The sequence below is a fragment of the Hyla sarda genome, chromosome 1, assembly GCF_029499605.1.
Source record: "Hyla sarda isolate aHylSar1 chromosome 1, aHylSar1.hap1, whole genome shotgun sequence".
NCBI lineage: Eukaryota > Metazoa > Chordata > Amphibia > Anura > Hylidae > Hyla > Hyla sarda.
This window is the reverse complement of record NC_079189.1, coordinates 575,614,548-575,633,977: the sequence shown is the minus strand read 5'-3', so window position 1 is coordinate 575,633,977 and position 19,430 is coordinate 575,614,548. Positions and strand designations below refer to the sequence as shown.

The 19,430-nt window shown below is 44.3% G+C and overlaps 1 protein-coding gene across 3 annotated transcripts in view; it reads left to right on the top strand.

Annotated features, from left to right (window-relative positions):
- Positions 1 to 444: 444 nt before the first annotated feature.
- The window catches only part of SEC11C (SEC11 homolog C, signal peptidase complex subunit), a 51,498-nt gene continuing 32,512 nt past the window's right edge, over positions 445 to 19,430 (top strand). The window contains exons 1-2 of one of the 3 annotated variants that reach the window (XM_056544524.1): positions 17,620 to 17,637; positions 17,891 to 17,932. In XM_056544524.1, the coding sequence (XP_056400499.1) occupies positions 17,635 to 17,637; positions 17,891 to 17,932 (45 nt within the window). In that variant the 5' untranslated portion in view covers positions 17,620 to 17,634. Of the gene's footprint in view, positions 584 to 17,619; positions 17,638 to 17,682; positions 17,933 to 19,430 lie in introns of those variants that run through there. The other 2 variants (XM_056544515.1, XM_056544507.1) reach the window with 2 other exon arrangements.

The following is a 19,430-nucleotide window of genomic DNA, read 5'->3' as shown; positions in this document are numbered from 1 at the left end:
TCCAGCTGTAGCAAAGCTACAACTCCCATTATACCTGGACAGCCTTTGGGGTGCTTTCGGCTGCCCAGGCATGCTGGGAGTTGTAGTTTAGCAACAGATGAAGACACCCCAAAAGGCTGCCCAGACATGCTGGGAGTTGTAGTTTTGCAACAGATGGAAGTCTACAGTTTGGAGACCACTAGTCTATCGCACATATAACACAACTTTCCCAGCATCACACGGGACAATGACCGACACAATACTCCCGGCGGCACCTGCTTCTCCCCCTACACTGGGTTCTCATTATGTAGCGAAACCCGCGCAATGCACCCTGGGTCGCGTAGTTCTTTACAGGCTCCACCGCATTGGTTTAGGCCTCTTCACAAACTACATTTCCCGTGATGCCTTGGGAGCGACCTATGAGCGACTACCACATGGAACAGGGGGAGCCGGGGAGGCTGGCAGCGGCGGGGCGCCTCCTCTCCTCCTGCCAGCTTGTGCATAGTGGCAGCAGCTGCCACCTCAGCCTCCGGCTCTGTGATCCCCAATGCAATCTCTAGAGATGGATCTGTTCGGGGATCTAAGGAGAATGAACAAGAGGCAGGTGAGTGCCAGGGCTGCCCCGGGGGCCACACACCCTGCTGCCAGTCAGGGGCCACACACTTATGGCACCTGGAACTTTTATTATAGTAGTGCTGAGACTAGGGGGATGAAATAGGGTACATTACATTACAATACATTTATTATTACATTTTTGTTCGTATAAATATATATTTTTATTTTTTATTTATAATTTTATGATAAATATCTTTATATATATATATATAGATAGTTTTAAATATATAATACATGTGTGTTTATATATATATATATATATATATATATATATATATATAGATATATATATATATATATTCATAACTTTATATATAAACATTACAATAGATAAATGGGGTGTGATGAGGGCAGATGTTGTTACCCTAGGGGCAGATAACATTAAAGGGGTACTCCGGTGAAAACCTTTTTTCTTTTAAATCAACTGGTGGCAGAAAGTTAAACATATTTGTAAATTACTACTATTAAAAAATCTTAATCCTCCTGTACTTATTAGCTGCTGAATGCTACAGAGGAAATTCCTTTCTTTTTGGAACACTGATGACATCACGAGCACAGTGCTCTCTGCTGACATCGCTGTCCATTTTAGCAACCATGCATAGCAGATGTATGCTAAGGGCAGCATGGTGGCTCAGTGGTTAGCACTGCTGCCTTGCCTCAAATCCCACTAAGGACAACAATAAATAAAGCCTTATTATTATTATTATAATAATGTCAGCAGAGAGAACTGTGGTCGTGATGTCATCAGAGAGCATTCCATAAAGAAAAGAATTTCCTCTTTAGTATTCAGCAGCTAATAAGTACAGGAAGGATTCTGATTTTTTAATAGAAGTAATTTACAAATATGTTTAACTTTCTGCCACCAGTTGATTTAAAAGAAAAAAGGTTTTCACTGGAGTACCCCTTTAACCTCTTGTATTCGTGACGCCAGTGCGTGGTTCACCCTATAACCACCCGAAGGTATACCGCTGGTTCCTGGGCTAGGCACGGGGGTCAATAAAGACTCCAATGGCAAGTTACGGACAACGGTAGCTTTACTGAGTGACAGATGGTAAAGTCTATACGGTACAGCCAGGGCCCAAGGAGGTGACCAGTGATGCAGAGACCTTAAGGGCTTGCTGGGACTTGTAGTAGGACTGGACAATTAAATGCCGAACATGCTGACTTGGGGGGAAACAGGTGCAAGGTGCCCTGGAGACACTGAAGGAGGCTGCCTGGCAGGGCAGCAAGGGTACGGGGCAACATCTCCCATACTGGGCTACCACATGAATATTTATAAATAAATAAAAATATATAATAAATATATAATTTTTTTTTCTAGAACTAAAAAGTAAATAAATCCAGCCAGCTGTTTATGGACTGATATATCAAATTTTGCCCCCTGAATTGCTCCTTTAAAACCAAACCGCAATGACGGGAGGAATTTAAAAGGTTTCATATTTTAAAAGGTTTTTATATTATTCTAACCAGTTCTGCAGATTATCAATCACTGAAATTTCAGCAACAAAACCTGATGCGTGTGGATCTGCCCCTATAAAGCACGAGACCAGATGCAAATTTTTTTTTTATTTTTTTTTTATTTTTTTAAAGGGGCCACCAGGAACAATTATCCTGTGCAAGTGCAGCTGCTCCCACCTTGCCTCATATCATGACCTAAAGCATTGTTTCTTGACCAGGGTGCTTCCAGCTGTTGCAAAACTACAAATCCCAGCATGCCCGGACAGCCAAAGGCTGTCCGGGCATGCTGGGATTTGTAGTTTAGCAACAGCTGGAGTCACATTGTTTGAATAATGTTGATCTAGAGATTGAATCTGTGATTACGTATGGGCAGTGCCGCTTAAAGGGGTACTCCCGTGGAAAACTTTTTTTTTAAATCAACTGGTGCCAGAAAGTTAAACAGATTTGTAAATCACTTCTATTAAAAAATCTTAATCCTTCCAGTACTTTTTAGGGGCTGTATACTAAAGAGAAATCCAAAAAAAGAAATGCATTTCCTCTGATGTCGTGACCACAGTGCTCTCTGCTGACCTCTGCTGTCCATTTTAGGAACTGTCCAGAGCAGGATAAAATCCCCATAGCAAACATATGCTGCTCTGGACAGTTCCTAAAATGGACAGCAGAGGTCAGCAGAGAGCACTGTGGTCACGACATCAGAGGAAATGCATTTCTTTTTTTGGATTTCTCTTTAGTATACAGCCCCTAAAAAGTACTGGAAGGATTAAGATTTTTTAATAGAAGTGATTTACAAATCTGTTTAACTTTCTGGCACCAGTTGATATAAAAAAAAAATAAAGTGTTCCAAGGGAGTACCCCTTTAATTTGTTGTCTGTGGGGGTTGTCTGAGAGGGTAAGTACTTGGCTATCTCCAGTAGCCCCCCATCGAAATGAGTAGCCCCAGTGAGATGAGCAACAGTGCACACACGTGACTGCTGCTCCGTTATGATGGGAAGACTCTGACCCCATGTCTCAGGCCCTTGATGTAGCCCCCCCAAAAATAAGTTGCAGGGTGTTAGATCTGGCAATTACGGAGGCCAGCCCAACATTGGTGAATCATTTCCACGTGGATGTTCACAGATACTGAATGGAACAGAACATTGGATCGGCACGCCGGTAACAACCATTCACCAATGTTCTACCGGCCTGTACAGTTACCAGATCTCACACGTTGTGACCTCTTTCTGGGGACGCAGACCATAAATATAATAAAAATTGCTAGGGGATAAGATGTCTGATCGCGGGGGGCCCGCCACTGGGACCCCCCAGCAATCTCCATGCAGCACCTGCATTCTATGCAGGGCTGCGTCTCCAGTCTTGGAAATCTCATGCCACGCCCCCTCCATTCATGTCTATGGGAGGGGGCGTTACGGTCGTACCCTTTTAATTCTAAGCGATGGCTTCGACTTTCACCTAAGGCTTAAAAGAGATACATCATGGGGGAAAAACGTATCCCCTATCCAAAGGATTGGGGATACACTTTAGATTGCGGGGGGTCCGACCGCTGGGACCCCCTGTGATCTCCTGTACAGGGCCCTGAGGGAGCTGCACATCACGACCTCGCATGAAACGGCGCCCGACACACAGTTATGGGAGAGCTAAAGGTAGCCGAATGGCTCTCCTAAAGAGATATATGGAGGGGACGTGTCGGCAGCGTATGGGGGTCGTGATGTGCAGACGGTCGGACCCCCACACAATCTAAAACTTATCACGTATTCATTGGATAGGGGATAAGGTTTCCCCCCCATGATACTTCTCCTTTAACAATGTCTAGATACACCTCTACTGTCACGTGACATAAAAAAATAATAAACTGTATTGGTAATAAGTATCAGTGAATACGTGGAAAAAAAAGTTTATATGTGTATGTATATATATATATATATATATATATATATATAAGGGATCGACCGATATCGTTTTTTTAGGGCCGATAATCGGTGGAGGTTAGGGCCGATAGCCGATAACTTATACCGATATTCCCGTATAAGTTATCGGCTATTTATCCCCCCGCGACACCGCTGCAGATCATTGATTTAAAGTGGGCGCTTTAAATCAATGAACTGCAGCGGCTTTTGCAGTGCCATAGACCGCCGCCACCACCCGCTTCTCTCCCCCTGCCTGTCCAGGGGTCCTCCTGAGTCCTATGACCTCCACCGCGACCACCCACCGCCGCACCGCTCCGCACCCCCTACCGCCACACCGCACCGCCCCGGCCCCATTGCCTCCCCCATCCCCGGTTTTATAATTACCTGTTCCGGGGGTCCACTCTACATCTGGCTCCGGTGGCGTCCGCCTGAGCTGTCACTGTGCGCACTGACTGTGACGTCGCGTCACTCGTCATTGCCCACAGCGTAACGCAGGATGCAGCAGGAGCCAGAAGTAGCGTGGGCCCCGGGAACAGGCAATTATAAAACCGGGGATGGGGGAGGCAATGGGGTGGGGGTGGGGGGGGGTGTGTGCGGCGGGGGCAGTGCGGTGGCCGGGGCATTATCTGATTATCGGCAAGGTAATTGCCGATACCGATAATGCCCAAAATCGTGATTATCGGCCGATAATATCTGCCAAACCGATAATCGGTCGATCCCTAATATATATATATATATATATATATATATATATATATATATATATATATATATAAAATTGTGAAATTGTGTTTTGTTCTATTGGTTATGAATACCAAGGCTGTCATTCTGCACCATCTGTTTTTAAATCTATATACACATTTTTGTTTATAGATTTTTTTAATTAGCTTATTTGTTTATTTTTTATGTTGCATATTGAGGAATTAATTTTATTGGTAAATGTATCCTGCGTTGTTACTTGTGTAAAGGTGAAACTCGAAAAATGAGAATATCATGCAACGTTCATTTATTTCAATAAAGCAACTTAAAAGGTGAAACTAATATATGAGAGACTCATTACATGCAAAGCCAGATAGTTCAAGCTGTGATTTGTCATAATTGTGATGATTATGGTTACAGCTCATGAAAACCCCAAATCCCCAATATATTATATGATTTGGGGAGCCATGTCATCTGCTGGCGTTGGTCAACTATGCATCATTAACGTCTTCAGGACGTAGGGCGTATGCATAAGCCCATGGGAATTCCGTTCCCATCCGCTAGCCGGTTGGGGACCGGACCGGGATGCCTGCTGGAATCATTCAGCAGGCATCCCGGCACATTGCCGAGGGGGGTCCTGAGACCCCCCCATGTCTGTGATCACAGAAAATCGCATGTCAATTTAGACATGCGATTTTCTGCTATTCCGGGCTGATCGGGTCTCTGGTGACCCGATCGCCCGGAAAATAGGGATGATCGGAGCTGTCAGTGACACCCCCCGATCATCCTGAGGGATAAGAGCAAGGTCGCAGTGCTGCAATCTCCTCCTATCCCCTGCCATTGGTCAGAACTGAATTCTGACCAATGGCAGCTCAGGACAGTTCCGTGGAGACTGCCAATCGTCGCTGGAGACAGCGGAGATCACGGGGCAGATAGGGAAACGACGGTGGGTGGGAGGAAGAGAAAGGAAGGGGGCAGTAAGCGATATTTACTGCTGCCCTTCCTAGTGGTTGCCAAACCAACTCCCAGGATGCCGAGACAGCCAAAGGCTGTCTGGGCATGCTGGGAGTTTTAGTTTTGCGAATTCTGGAGGGTCACAGTTTGGAGACTACTGTTACAGTGGTGCCCAAACTGTAGCCCTCCAGATGTTTCCAAACTACAACTCTCAGCATGCCTAGACTTTCCAGGCATGCTGGAAGTTGAAGTTCTGTAACATCTTTCTCTTCAGATTTTGCAATTTTCATGAAATTTTTGAAAATTGCTGCTCTACTTTGAAGCCCTCTAATTTTTTCAAAAGTAAAAATATGTCCATTTTATGATGCCAACATAAAGTAGACATATTGTGTTTGTGAATAAAAATAAAATTTATTTGGAATATCGATTTTCCTTACAAGCAGAGAGCTTCAAAGTTAGAAAAATGCAAAATTTTAAAAATTTTCATGAAATTTTTGGATTGCAAGGATCCAAGTAACGCCGAAAATTTACCACCAAAATAAAGTAGAATGTCACGAAAAAACAATCTCAGAATATTCGGTAAAAGCGTTTTAGAGTTATTAATGTGTAAAGTGACGGTGGTCAGAATTGCGAAAAAGGGCTGCGTCCTTAAGGGGTTAATGGGGTACTCTGGTGGAATTTATTTATTTATTTTTTTAAATCAACTTGTGTCAGAAATTTAAACAGATTTGTGAATGACTTCTATTAAAAAATCTTAATCCTTCCAGTACTTCTTAGCGTCTGTATACTACAGAGGAAATCCTTTTCTTTTTGGATTTATTTTCTGTCATGAACACAGTGCTCTCTGCTGACACCTCTATCCATATCAGGAACTGTCCAGAGCAGCATATGTTTGCCATGGAGATTTTCTCCTACTCTGGACAGTTCCTGACATGAACAGAGGTTTCAGCAGAGAGCACTGTGTTCCTGACAGAAAAGAAATCCAAAAAGAAAAGAATTTCCTATGTAGTTTACAGATGCTAATAAGTACTGGAAGGATAAATATTTTTTTAATGGAAGTAATTTAAAAATCTGTTTAACTTTCTGGCACCAGTCGATAAAAAAAAGCTTTCCACCAGAGTACCCCTTTAACCCCTTAACAACCACGTACGTAAATGTACGTCCTGGTTTGTCAGTACTTCGTGCACCAGGACGTACACTTACATCCTGTATATGACCGCGAGCATCGGAGCGGTGCTCGCGTCATGCATGGCAGGTTCCCGCCGGTAATGGCAGACAAACACAGGACCCGCCGGAAATGGCAGACATCAGCGATCGCGCGGATGTCCACCATTAACCCCTCAGATGCTGTGCCGCGGCGATCAGATAATCTGTAATGGCGGCCGGAGGTCCCCTCACCTGCCTCCGTGTGTCTCCTGCTCTGGTCTGAGATCGAGCAGACCAGAGGAGAAGATCGCCGATAATACTGATCAGTGCTATGTCCTATACATATCACTGAATAGTATTAGCAATCAGATGATTGCTATAGATAGTCCCCTATGGGGAAATAAAAAAAATTAAAAAAAATATATAAAAAAAGTGAAAAATCCCCACCCCCAATAAAAATGTAAATTGTCAGTTTTCCCATTTTACCTCAAAAAGCGTAATTTTTTTTAATAAACATATTTGGTATCCCCACATGCGTAATTGTCCGAACTATCAAAATATAATGTTAATGATCCCATACAGTGAACAGCGTAAACGTAAAAAATTAAAAAAAGTCCAAAAATGCTGCTTTTTTGTCCCATTTTATTCCAAATTTTTTAAATAAAAAATGATCTAAAATGATCTAAAATGTGGGCGATTTTATATTACTGATTTTGTACAAAGTGTTAGATTTTTTTTAAGCAGTACAAAAATATAAAAGTATCTAGTCATGTGTATCATTTTAATCATAATTACCCACAGAATGAAGAACACATGTCATTTTTACCATAAAGTGTACAGTGGGAAAATGAAACTCTCCAAAATGTGTAAAATTGTGGTTCATTTTAAGTTTCCTCCCTAAAAAAATAAATTTTTGGGTTTTCCATACATTTTATGGTAAAATGAGGTTTCATTACAAAGTACAATTGGTCACGCAAAAAACAAGCCCTTATATGGGTCTGTAGATGGAAATATAAAAAAAGTTATGGATTTTAGAAGGCGAGGAGGAAAAAACAAAAAACGCTAAAATAAAATTGGCCTGGTCCTTAAGGTGAAAATGGGCTTGGTCCTTAAGGGGTTAAGCCCGGGGTCAACGCATCCATCTACCAGGAGATTTTGGAGCACTTTATGGACTTTTGCACGATATTCAAATTTTTCGTACAACACAAAGAGAGAAACACAACCGCACATCCACCATATGTAATTTTAGATCAAATTTCAAATGGTGGATGTGCGGCTGTGTTTCTCTCTTTGTGTTGTACGAAAAATTTGAATTTGCTTCTCAGCATAATTTCAAAAACAGGTTGTTAGTATACATTTTGATCAAAAAGTACAAGCCCACTCACCACGTCAAGGCCACCTCGTTAGAGTGGGTCGCTAACCTGATACTGGTGTAGCCCCCGGCGGTGACCTCCGAGGCCCCATGCCCAAAGGGGGGGGAGTGACCCAGTGGCCAGGCAGCCCCACTACTGCCCGACCAAGCCCCTGGCTCTGGGCCACTCCACCCCACAGACAAAGCATCACAGAAACAATGGCTGCCACAGAGAACCACACCAGAAGAAACCCTTATGCAGTTTCCTGCCATTTAAAAATGACTGGGTCAAATGGGTGGAGTGGAGTGCTGGCTATGGAAGTAACATTTTTCGATTTTCACATGTATCTTCTGTTCACATTAGACATTTTTTCCCCCTATTCCTACAAGGGTTTCCTGCACAGGTCTATGTTGCTACCAGAGATGAGCGAACTTACAGTAAATTCGATTCGTCGCGAACTTCTCGGCTCGGCAGTTGACTTTTCCTGCATAAATTAGTTCAGTTTTCAGGTGCTCCCGTGGGCTGGAAAAGATGGATACAGTCCTAGGAGACTCTTTCCTAGGACTGTATCCATCTTTTCCAGCCCACCGGAGCACCTGAAAGCTGAACTAATTTACGCAGGAAAAGTCATCAACTGCCGAGCCGAGAAGTTCGTGACGAATCGAATTTACTGTAAGTTCGCTCATCTCTAGTTGTTACATTTGTATCCAGCCTAAACAATCCTTTGTAAGTGATACAGTCCAGACTGATAATTCTTTTCCTTGCACTGATATAAATGTAGCAGATTGACGGTCTGGATACAATCTCAACTATGACAGGAATTGGGTCTGTACAGCAGAGTTTCCCAACCAGGGTGCCTTCAGCTGTTGCAAAACTGCAACTCCCAGCATGCCCGGACAGCCAGCGGCTGTCCGGGTATGCTGGGAGTTGTAGTTTTGCAACAGCTGGAGGCACACTGATATGGATTGTGAGTAGGAAACCTGTGCCCGCTTCAGCGGCGATGATTGAGGATCCTGTGTTATGCCAAGGTCTGCGCACAATAACTCTCAGAGCTGCAGCCGCCTCATCCCTAGTAAATTTACCTCCTATATTTTTTCCCAGTATGCTGCAATAAAATGATCCCAGTTTATAGAGTAGAAAATCTCCGAAATTTTGTTGGACATGTTGGCCCTGGCTGAAGTTTTCTACTTCATAGAGTTTGATTTATTTTTTATTTTTTAAATCAACTTGTTCCAAAAAGTTAAACAGATTTGTAAATGACTTCTATTAAAAAATCTTTACCCTTCTAGTACTTTTTAGCAGCTGTATGCTACAGAGGAAACTCCTTTTCTTTATGAATTTCTTTTTTGTCTTGTCCACAGTGCTCTCTGCTGACACCTGATGCCAGTATCAGGAACTGTCCAGAGCAGGAGAAAATCCCCATTGCAAACATATGCTGCTCTGGACAGTTCCTGACATGGACAAGTAATTACAAATCTGTTTAACTTTCTGGCACCAGTTGATTTAAAAAAAAAACAAAATGTTTTCCACCAGAGTACCCCTTTAAGCCTCCTCTGTATATACACACACCTGTACGTACAGGCACGTGCTCCCATTTAGACTCTGATATTGTGGTGATGGCGGTGGGTAGGATCATGTTTACTTCACGTGATATCCGTGGTGCTGATTTTAGAACAGATGCTATTAATTTATATGGTTAATGCTGCCCGAAGACATTGCCAGGGGTCAAGTCCTGGGAAAAAAAAGTGTGGGAACTCACAGCCAACGGCTGTCCGGGCATGCAAAGAGTTGTAATTTTGCAACAGCTGGAGGGCTGTAGGTTAGACATCCCTGCTATATAGAGTTATGAGCCCTACTCCCTCGTCCAAAGATCCAATTGGTGCATTGGCCTCATTGAATGATCAATAGTATAAGTGAATATAGGAAACGTATTTTATCAGAGAAAATGCCTCATTCTCTGGCTCCTTTCCAAACTCATGATTTTCTCTTCTGCTGCTGAAATTTTGTAGTGTATGTGGGTTAGTGTAAGACCCATTCACACCAATGCTAGATTTGTGCAGCAGAATCTCTTAGCCAAATTCCTAATTGGAATTTCATGCAGAGATTCCATAGTGTGAACATACCTTAAATTATGCACGGTCAGATCCAAAAACTCTTTATATGTTGCTGCTGATAAAATGAAAGACCTTTTGTAATATGGTTGTTTTTAATTTTTTTTTTATATTTAATAAAGAAAGCTGCCACCACTAGGGGGTCCCCATACCTACTGGGACACGAACCTGCAGCAGCATCAGGCTTGTACATGAGTTATGGACAAGAGATGGCTCATGGACAAGACTGCATGAGCAGACAGACCAATCACCTCCCACCACCACAAGGAAGGACACACCACCTCCCACCACACACCAATCACCTCCCACCACAAGGGAGGGATACACCCCCTTCTACCACACACCAATCGCCTCCCTCCACCACAAGGGAGAGACACGCCCCCTCCCACCACACACCAATCACCTTCCACCACCACTAGAGGGACACGCCCCCTCCCACCACACACCAATCACCTTCCACCACCACTAGAGGGACATGCCCCCTCCCACCACACACCAATCACCTTCCACCACCACTAGAGGGACATGCCCCCTCCCACCACACACCAATCACCTCCCACCACCACAAGGAGGGACACACACCCTCCCACCACACACCAATCACCTCCCACGACTACAAGGGAGGGACACGCCCCTCCTACCACACACCAATCACTTCTCACCACCACAAGGAGGGACACGCCCCCTTCCACCACACACCAATCACATTCCACCACCACTAGAGGGACACGCCCCCTTCCACCACACAAATCACCTCCCACCACCACAAGGAGGGACACACCCCCTCCCACCACACACCAATCACCTCCCACCACTACAAGGGAGGGACATGCCCCTCCTACCACACACCAATCACTTCCCACCACCACAAGGAGTGACACGCCCCCTCCCACCACACACCAATCACTTCCCACCACCACAAGGAGGGACATGCCCCCTTCCTCCACCAATCGCCTCCCACCACCACAAGGATTAAGACTGTGAGCTAATGAAAAGAAGGATTTTTATAATAGATATAGGTGATAGAGGCATAAAAATTTGATGTGCATGGTCAGAATTAGGTACTGAGTATCATCTATTTTTGTGGGATCTGAAAGGTACGCTTTAAACAGTGCAAGTTTATCTCAAGAAAGATGGAATGTCAGCTTACTGAAAGACATGATTACATGCTGCTCATAGAAGTCTATAGAGGGAGGAGAGGCAGGAAAGATCCAAAAGCAGACAGAAACTGCAGAAGCTTATAGTGCTGGATTTACAGCTTAGGCCCTCTTCACATATATCCAGCAGCGTTTAAACAGATGATAGAACTGGTCCCATTTATTTGAATGGGACAGTTCACATTCATCCGGTGTCTCATTTTAGCCTTCTGATGGTCTGACACATCACCAGGGCACCAGACCCGGGAACACATCTTGCTGCATTTTCCTATCCAGCCTGCGCAATTATTAAATGCCGGATGTTAAACAACTTATTCCAGCTGATGCACTTTAGTCTTCATTTGCGGCCAGTTTAGAGCTGGGTTCACTAAGTTGGACGCTGGATATATGTGAACCCAACCTTAGACTGCTCAGTACTGTAATCCAGAGAGACTCTCCATGACGCAGAAAATCCAGCACTTAGGTAGAAAAATTCTAAATAGATTAAAAATAGTTATACTTTATCGCGTCATCTTTAAAGTATTGACTACAAAAAAAACAAGGCATTTAGTGTTGTTATATGTTTGTTTAATTTTTTTTGTAGTCCACTGGGACATATTTTAAGGATGAAGCAATAAACTATTACTATTTTTAATCTAGCTGGACTTTTTTTTTTTTTACTTTGATTTACCTGTATTTTCTTCATCATGAAGAGTCTCTCTGGATTACTATGCTGGCCACAATACAGCTGTAGGTTTACCTGTGCACCAAGTTGAAGCAAATTGAAAAGGGAGTGGCGGTGTATCATCAGTTGTGGGTGAGCTGAACAAATTCCATTTTATCTTTTACACTGCTCAGTACTGCTCTATAATGTCCTCCATGCTGCTGCTACTTTTGAGGCTGTGCCATAGACATATATAGGTGGTAGGATCGTCTTTTGTGTGCACGTGCACAGTGTATGGTAGACATCATAGCAGCTAGTCTACACCCACTAGCTCTGGGACAGTTAAAAAAAAAGGAAGTCTGCAGAAGGGGGAAAACTGGTGAAAAATGCAATATACAAGTTATGTAATAGCCATAAATAATGCTACTGTTCACATCCATCTACAGTGACCGTGTAGTACTGTATGTAAAGCTGCACAAGAACATTACTGAATGCTGCTTGTCAAGGCTTTTAAGTAACCAACCCCCCAATAATGACCTTACTGTTGGGGGGGGGACAGTGCTTTATACTAGATGGACTGCCCCTTTAATGCTCGTGTGAGCATAGACCTATATGTTATGCAAGCAGTGTTGGCAGCACAGGCACCGATCTCCGCCATAAGCCCTGATTAAAGCCCCCGGTGCCTCATCTGCCACTAAACAATCTATCACAGCCTTCTTAGCTTTTTTCCTCAAGTCTCAGCAGGCCGGCATTCATGTTCTGATGTATTTAGCCGCATTACCATGCCGGGAACGTTGGAGTGTTTTGTATTGTTTTCGGTGCCTTTTTCCACTCGTCTCCCCGCGGTGCCGCTTCTAAAGAGCCTTTTACACAAATAATTCCTGAACGACTCCTTTCCTGCCGGATAAAGAAAACAGACTGTCATTGCATAATAATAGCCTGCGAGATTTTACATTATTGGAATACAGGGGGTTATTCCCTGACAGTGCACTTTATAGCAAATATTAAAGCTGTAAGTATCTACCCTTTTTATAGGTAAGGTAGCTAGAAAATCTAAACATAATCTGTTCCCTCTATAAGAAGTCTAAGTTCAGATGCTGCGGTTTATAGTACATGTAGGTGAGGGCCCCATTACCTATATACAATGAATACGTATCGTTACAGTGTTTGATCTTCAAGAAGAGCACTCATCGGTGTATAATGTAGACGTACCATTACAGTGTATGAGTGCATATATAATGGAAAGTACCATTACAATATATTGGTGAATATACAATGTACAGTTGCCTCAAAGTTTTAATAGTGACATCAATTTTGGTTTTTATAAAGTTTGCTACGTGTTTTTAGATCTTTCAATCGGCTGTTTCTATGGTTACTGAAATTCAAGTATAGGTGTTTTATTCATTTTTAAACATTTATAATACATCCGTTTTGTAAAGACCCAATAGTTACCATATTGACTTCTTATTTTTAAAACTTTTGCAATTCACCCTGGTATACCGGGTATCATTATCTGTGCCCAATGTAATGTAGACTTAAGTGCAGACCCCCCCCCCCCCAATGTAATACTCATGTCAAATGCAGACCCTTAATGTGATACAGACCTTAGATGTAGACCCCCAATCTAATACTGTACAGACCTTAGATGTAGACCCCCTTCAATGTAATACAGACCTCAGATGTAGATGCCCCCCTAAATGTAATGCAGACCTAAGATTTAGAAGCCCCCCTTAATGTAATACAGACCTCAGATGTAGACCCCCCCTCAATGTAATACAGACCTAAGATGTAGACCCCCCTCAATGTAATACAGACCTCAGATGTAGACCCCCCCAATGTAATACAGACCTCAGATGTAGATTCCCCCCTCAATGTAATACAGACCTAAGATGTAGACCCCCCCAATGTAATACAGACCTAAGATGTAGACCCCCAATGTAATAAAGACATATAAAAAAATAAAAATATATATACATACATGAGAGAGAGTTTGGACCATCCCACCACGATAAGGTGACCTCATTGGGACGGACCCTACACCAAATGGTGAGCAAAGTACCAGTATATTGTAGCAATATAGCATTTTATGTTTTATCTGTATCTTTGTGCTGGCAGTGTGCTGCTGTATTCTCCTGTCTATGTATATTTAGCCTAGCAGCGTGCACCTGTATGCCGGGTCCATGCAGTAGTTTGGTACCAATGTGTGCTGGCCAACTTATCCTTGTGTTTTTTATATACATTTTTTTTTCTATATTGATCATATGGTGCCACCCTAGAAATGCCAGAATAACCTAGAACATGGTATATATGATATACTGCACAGTCCAGTATTGTAGTGCTGGATCATCCAAATAATGTCTCTGCATTACACAATGGCAGAATTATACTGATTTTCCCTCATTGGTGCAGAACAGTGCTCCTCCGGGTCTTCTGTAATCAATTATGTGAATGTTCTGAGCATTACCCCGGCCTCGAGAGGAGGCAGCTGTGATCAGTCAGTGTCATTGCGAGGGGCTGCGCTGTAGATGCATATGAGCAACATTATAGGGGCTGCTCAGTTTGGGTTTAGTTATATGGAAGTGTCACTCAGCTTTTCTAGAGTGCCTCCAGCTGTTGCACAACACTGTTCTAGAGAATTGTTTACGCTGGATACGATTGCAGCAAACTCTCAGCTGTGTGTAAAAATAGATTAGATTTTCAGCCAATGGCTAGATTTAGTTGTGCATAATATGGCAACAATTTTGCCTATGTATGGGCTGGGCGGTATACCGGTTAATACCGAAATGTTTGTGCTGCACGATATGAATTTTAACCCATACCGCAATACCGGTTTGGCCCCTCCCCCTCGAGAATGAATGAATCACCCCAGCGCTGTGCTGTCCCCACATCAGGGAACTAATCATATGGGACCTGCGAGCACTGTTCTGCTCCCCCCCCCCCCACAAAATTAATTATCAGCCCAGCCCATCAGGGTACTACTCACATGTCACCTGCATGCGCTGCTCTCCCCGTCCTGTTTGTTGCGGGCGCCGGTGCTGACACTCTATACCAGTGGTCTCCAACCTGCGGACCTCCAGATGTTGCAAATCCACAACTCCCAGCATGCCCGGGCAGCCAACGGCTGTCCGGGCATGCTGGGAGTTGTAGTTTTGCAACATCTGGAGGTCCGCAGATTGGAGACCACTGCTCTATACTGTGTGGTATCCCTATGCCTGGGCTGCAAAAAATAAACAAAATAAACTTTAACTCACCTCCCGTTGGTCCGGTACCGGCCTCACTTGTTTCCTGGGGACGGGAACGTCGGGCAGCCGTCAGCCTATCACCGGCCGCAGCGATGTTCCGCCTCGGCAGGTGATAGGCTGAGCGCACTGTCATGTAAGGAGCCGGCTTCTTACATGACAGTGGGCTCAGCCCATCACCGGCCGAGGCGGAACATCGCTGCGGCCGGTGATAGACTGATGGCTGTCCGATGTTCCCGTCCCCAGCGTAAGGCCGATGTATGTGCGTTAAAGTTTATTTTGTTTACCTTTTGCAGCCCTGGCATAGGGATACCGCACAGTATAGAGTGCCAGCGCCGACGGCCGCAACAAACAGGACGAGGAGGGCAGCAGTTGTGGGTGATGTGAGTATTTACGCCGATGGAGATGTGGGCTGATAATTAATATGGGGGGGGGCTAGTTTAAAAAAAAAAACGTGCTACACACATTTGGTCATACCCCCCAGCCCTAATTACATCCACCCTTCTAGCCCAATCGCTAGTCTAATGACAAACTGAAGGCATCATGGATCTCCCATTATGTGGTTGGGCCAAAACTGGCTGCTGTAGTACAGAACATGTACAGAAATATACCTGCATTACACTGACTTTAAAGGGGTACTCCAGGGAAGACAACTTATTCCCTATACACAGGATAGGGGATAAGCCCCTGCTCTCCCGACAGGTGCCTGCTCTGGCGATGGGTGCTCGGCTCTCGTGTTGAACTTTCCATTCAGCAGCTTCTCCCTTGAGCTCTCTTGCCCCACCCTCAGCGACGTGCTCACGTGACGGCCCTTCTCAGCCAATAACCAGCTGGGACTGGGACCCATCTCGGCCTGTGATTTTGCTGTCACTCCTGCTCATCTCTGGGGTAGGGGCCGGAGTACTCAGGAGTATTCAGAAGTTCAGCGGAAAAGACAGGTCCTGTACAGGAGATTACGGAGGGTTTCGGCGATCAGACGCTTATCCTCTTATCCCCTGTGGATAGGGGACAAGTTGTCTTCCCCAGAGTAACCCTTTAAGATGTTCCCATTCTCTAATGCAAGCATGAATTAAAAAAAAATAAAAATAAAATCAATACAAAGTATATTACAAATTAGAGAGCCGGTATACTAAAGGAACCTAACAACCATATAACCCCAAGGGGTTTTATCGTTGTTAGGTTTCCATACCTCTACATGTGTTGTTTGGCCAGCCATAGTAGTGTGGTATACTAAAGGAGGCCTCCCCAGATGATGGCACTCCCTTAAAAAATGTAATGGGTTACTGTGTAATGCAGTGTTTCCCAACCAGTGTGCCTCCAGCTGTTGCAAAACGACAACTCCCAGCATACACGGGAAGTCGAAGGCTGAAGATGCCTTGGTTGGTAAAAAGCCTTTCCTTCATTTTCCTACATACTTTTTCCAGGAAAAATGAGGTCCAAGGGGTTAAGTTTGCATGTTGCACACTGACTGTGACGTCTCCGCGTCTTCGCTCTCTGGACCAGACTGTCCCTGGTGTGTCTAGGCAGAGCCATAAATTGGAGGTGGCACAGATGGGCCGTAATGAGGCCGGTTTCCTCGGTAACCCAGGAGCTGGCAGCGTCTTGTGCGACCTCAGAGGCTTTTCCGGCTTCCTTTGCGAAGACAAAAAAAGCAGAGTTAGAAATCTTACTGTATGTGGCATTGGCGTCACACATGGCCCATTGTATCCGCCGGTTTCCTTCATCAGCATTCAGCGCGGTTCTCGCCAATGTTCACTCATCTAATTCCGGTGCCAATTATTGAATGAGTTTTCATGAGCAATATTGGCGGAGTCGAGGGCATCGCGCCAGCTCCATTGAAGACTCCAAAATACAGATACATTCACCTAGAAGTCCCTGAGTGTCCTTATGGCTCATGGTCATGTCTGTGTGGGAATCTACTAGTCTAATCTGTTGATGGGAAAGCTGGGTGACTATATCAATAGGCAGATGTGCTAAACCAGAGCTTGAAAAATGTGTTATAAATTTAGGAGGAGGGATGCTGCACGGCATGGAACATCACATGATCAGTCATTAGTTTCCCCCATGTCCTCCTGTTTCACAGTCATTAGTGTAACCCCCCCATCTCCCCTCGTGTGTTAGTCATGAGTGTCCCCTCAACTCTCCCAGTGTCACAGTTATTAGTGCACCCTCATCTCTCCCTGTGTCATGGTCCTTAGTGTCTCCCTCATTTCTCGGTGTGTCAGTCCTTAGTGTTCCCTCATCTCCCCTCATGTGTAATGATCATCAGTGTCCCCCTCATATATCACGATCAGTAGTGTCCCCTTCATTTCCTCTCATGTCACAATCATTGTTCCCCTTGTGTCACAGTCATTAGTGTCCCCCCTAGTCTCCCCTTATGGTATGATCAGTAGAGCCCCCTTATCTCCCCTCATGTCACGATCATTATTGTCCCCCTCATGTCTGTCACACTCATTATTGTCCCCCTTATCTTCCCTCATGTGTCACACTCCTTATCTCCCCTCATGTGTCGCACTCATTAATGTCCCCCTTATCTCCCCTCATGTGTCACACTCATTAGCGTCCCTCTTATCTCCCCTCATGTGTCACACTCATTAATGTCCCCCTTATCTCCCCTTATGTGTCCCGATCAGTATTGTCGCACAGAAATAAATGTTCAAAGAGCCACCTCCAACGCGAGTACACCGAGAGACTCCTTTCCTATCGCAGTTTTTATGTTGAAATTCACACTTTACGTTTTTTTAATTTTTTTTAATAAACAACACTCAACATATGTGTCTTCTAGAGTACAGAGTCTCCCCAACCCATAGATGTATCACTTCTACAGACCCGCTGCTCACACTAGCTTTTTTTCTAGTCTTCCTTGTGTAGCTTTGAATCACTGTCTCTGTGGCGCCAGGAGACTTTTTACCATAGGAGAGAGAGTGGATCACATCAGTCAGCGCAGGTTTTTGTCAGCCCTTTCCTGGCAATCCTCAACCAAAATACAAAAACAAAACTGTTTTAGTTACCTCTGCCTCCATTCCTGTGCTGATCTCCACCTTCTGCCTCCGGTCAGTGTTACGTGAGGAGTGGACGTCAGGTGACTGCCGCAACCAACCAACGGCTTCAGCGCTCACGCTCTGTGCTTGTACGTGACATCCATTGTTAAAGGGGTCCTCCTGTGGAAAACTTTTTTTTTTTAATCAACTGGTGCCCGAAATTAAACAGATTTGTAAATGACTTCTATTTCCAGTACTTTTTAGGGGCTGTATACTACAGAGGAAATGCTTTTCTTTTTGGGTTTCTCTTCTGTCACGACCACAGTTCTCTCTGCTGTCCATTTTAGGAACTTTTCAGAGCAGCATATGTTTGCTATGGGGATTTTCTCCTGCTCTGGATAGTTCCTTAAATGGTCAGCAGAGAGCACTGTGGTCATGACAGAGGAAAAATCCAAAAAGAAAAGCATTTCCTCTGTAGTATACAGCCCCTAAAAAGTACTGGAAGGATTAAGATTTTTTAATAGAAGTAATTTACAAATCTGTTTAACTGTTTAAAAAAAGGGAGTACCCCTTTAACCCTTTCCCGACCCATGACATACATGTACGTCATGGGTCGGCTCCCATTCTATAACGCGGGGCCACGTAGCAACGGCCGGGACCCGTGGCTAATAGTGAGCGGAACTGATCGCTGTGCCGCACGCTATTAACCCTTTAGACGCGGCGTTCAAAGTTGAACGCCATGTCTAAAGTGAAAGTAAACTGTCGGTTAGCTCAGGGAGCTGTTCGGGATCGCCGCGGCGAAATTGTGGCATCCAGAACAGCTTACAGGACAGCCGGAGGGTCCCTACCTGCCTCCTCGCTGTCCGATCGCTGAATTACTGCTCAGTGCCTGAGATCCAGGCATGAGCAGTCAAGCGGCAGAATCACTGATCACTGGTTTCCTACGAGAAACCATTGATCAATGTAAAAGATCAGTGTGTGCAGTGTTATAGTCCCCTATGGGAGCTATAACATTGCAAAAAAAAAAGTGAATAAAGATCATTTAACCCCTCTTCCCTAATAAAAGTTTGAATCACCCCCCTGTCGCACAATGAATTTTTTTTTCCGTTTTGCTGTAGATTTTTGGGTAAAATGACTGATGTCATTACAAAGTAGAATTGGTGGCGCAAAAAATAAGCCATCATATGGATTT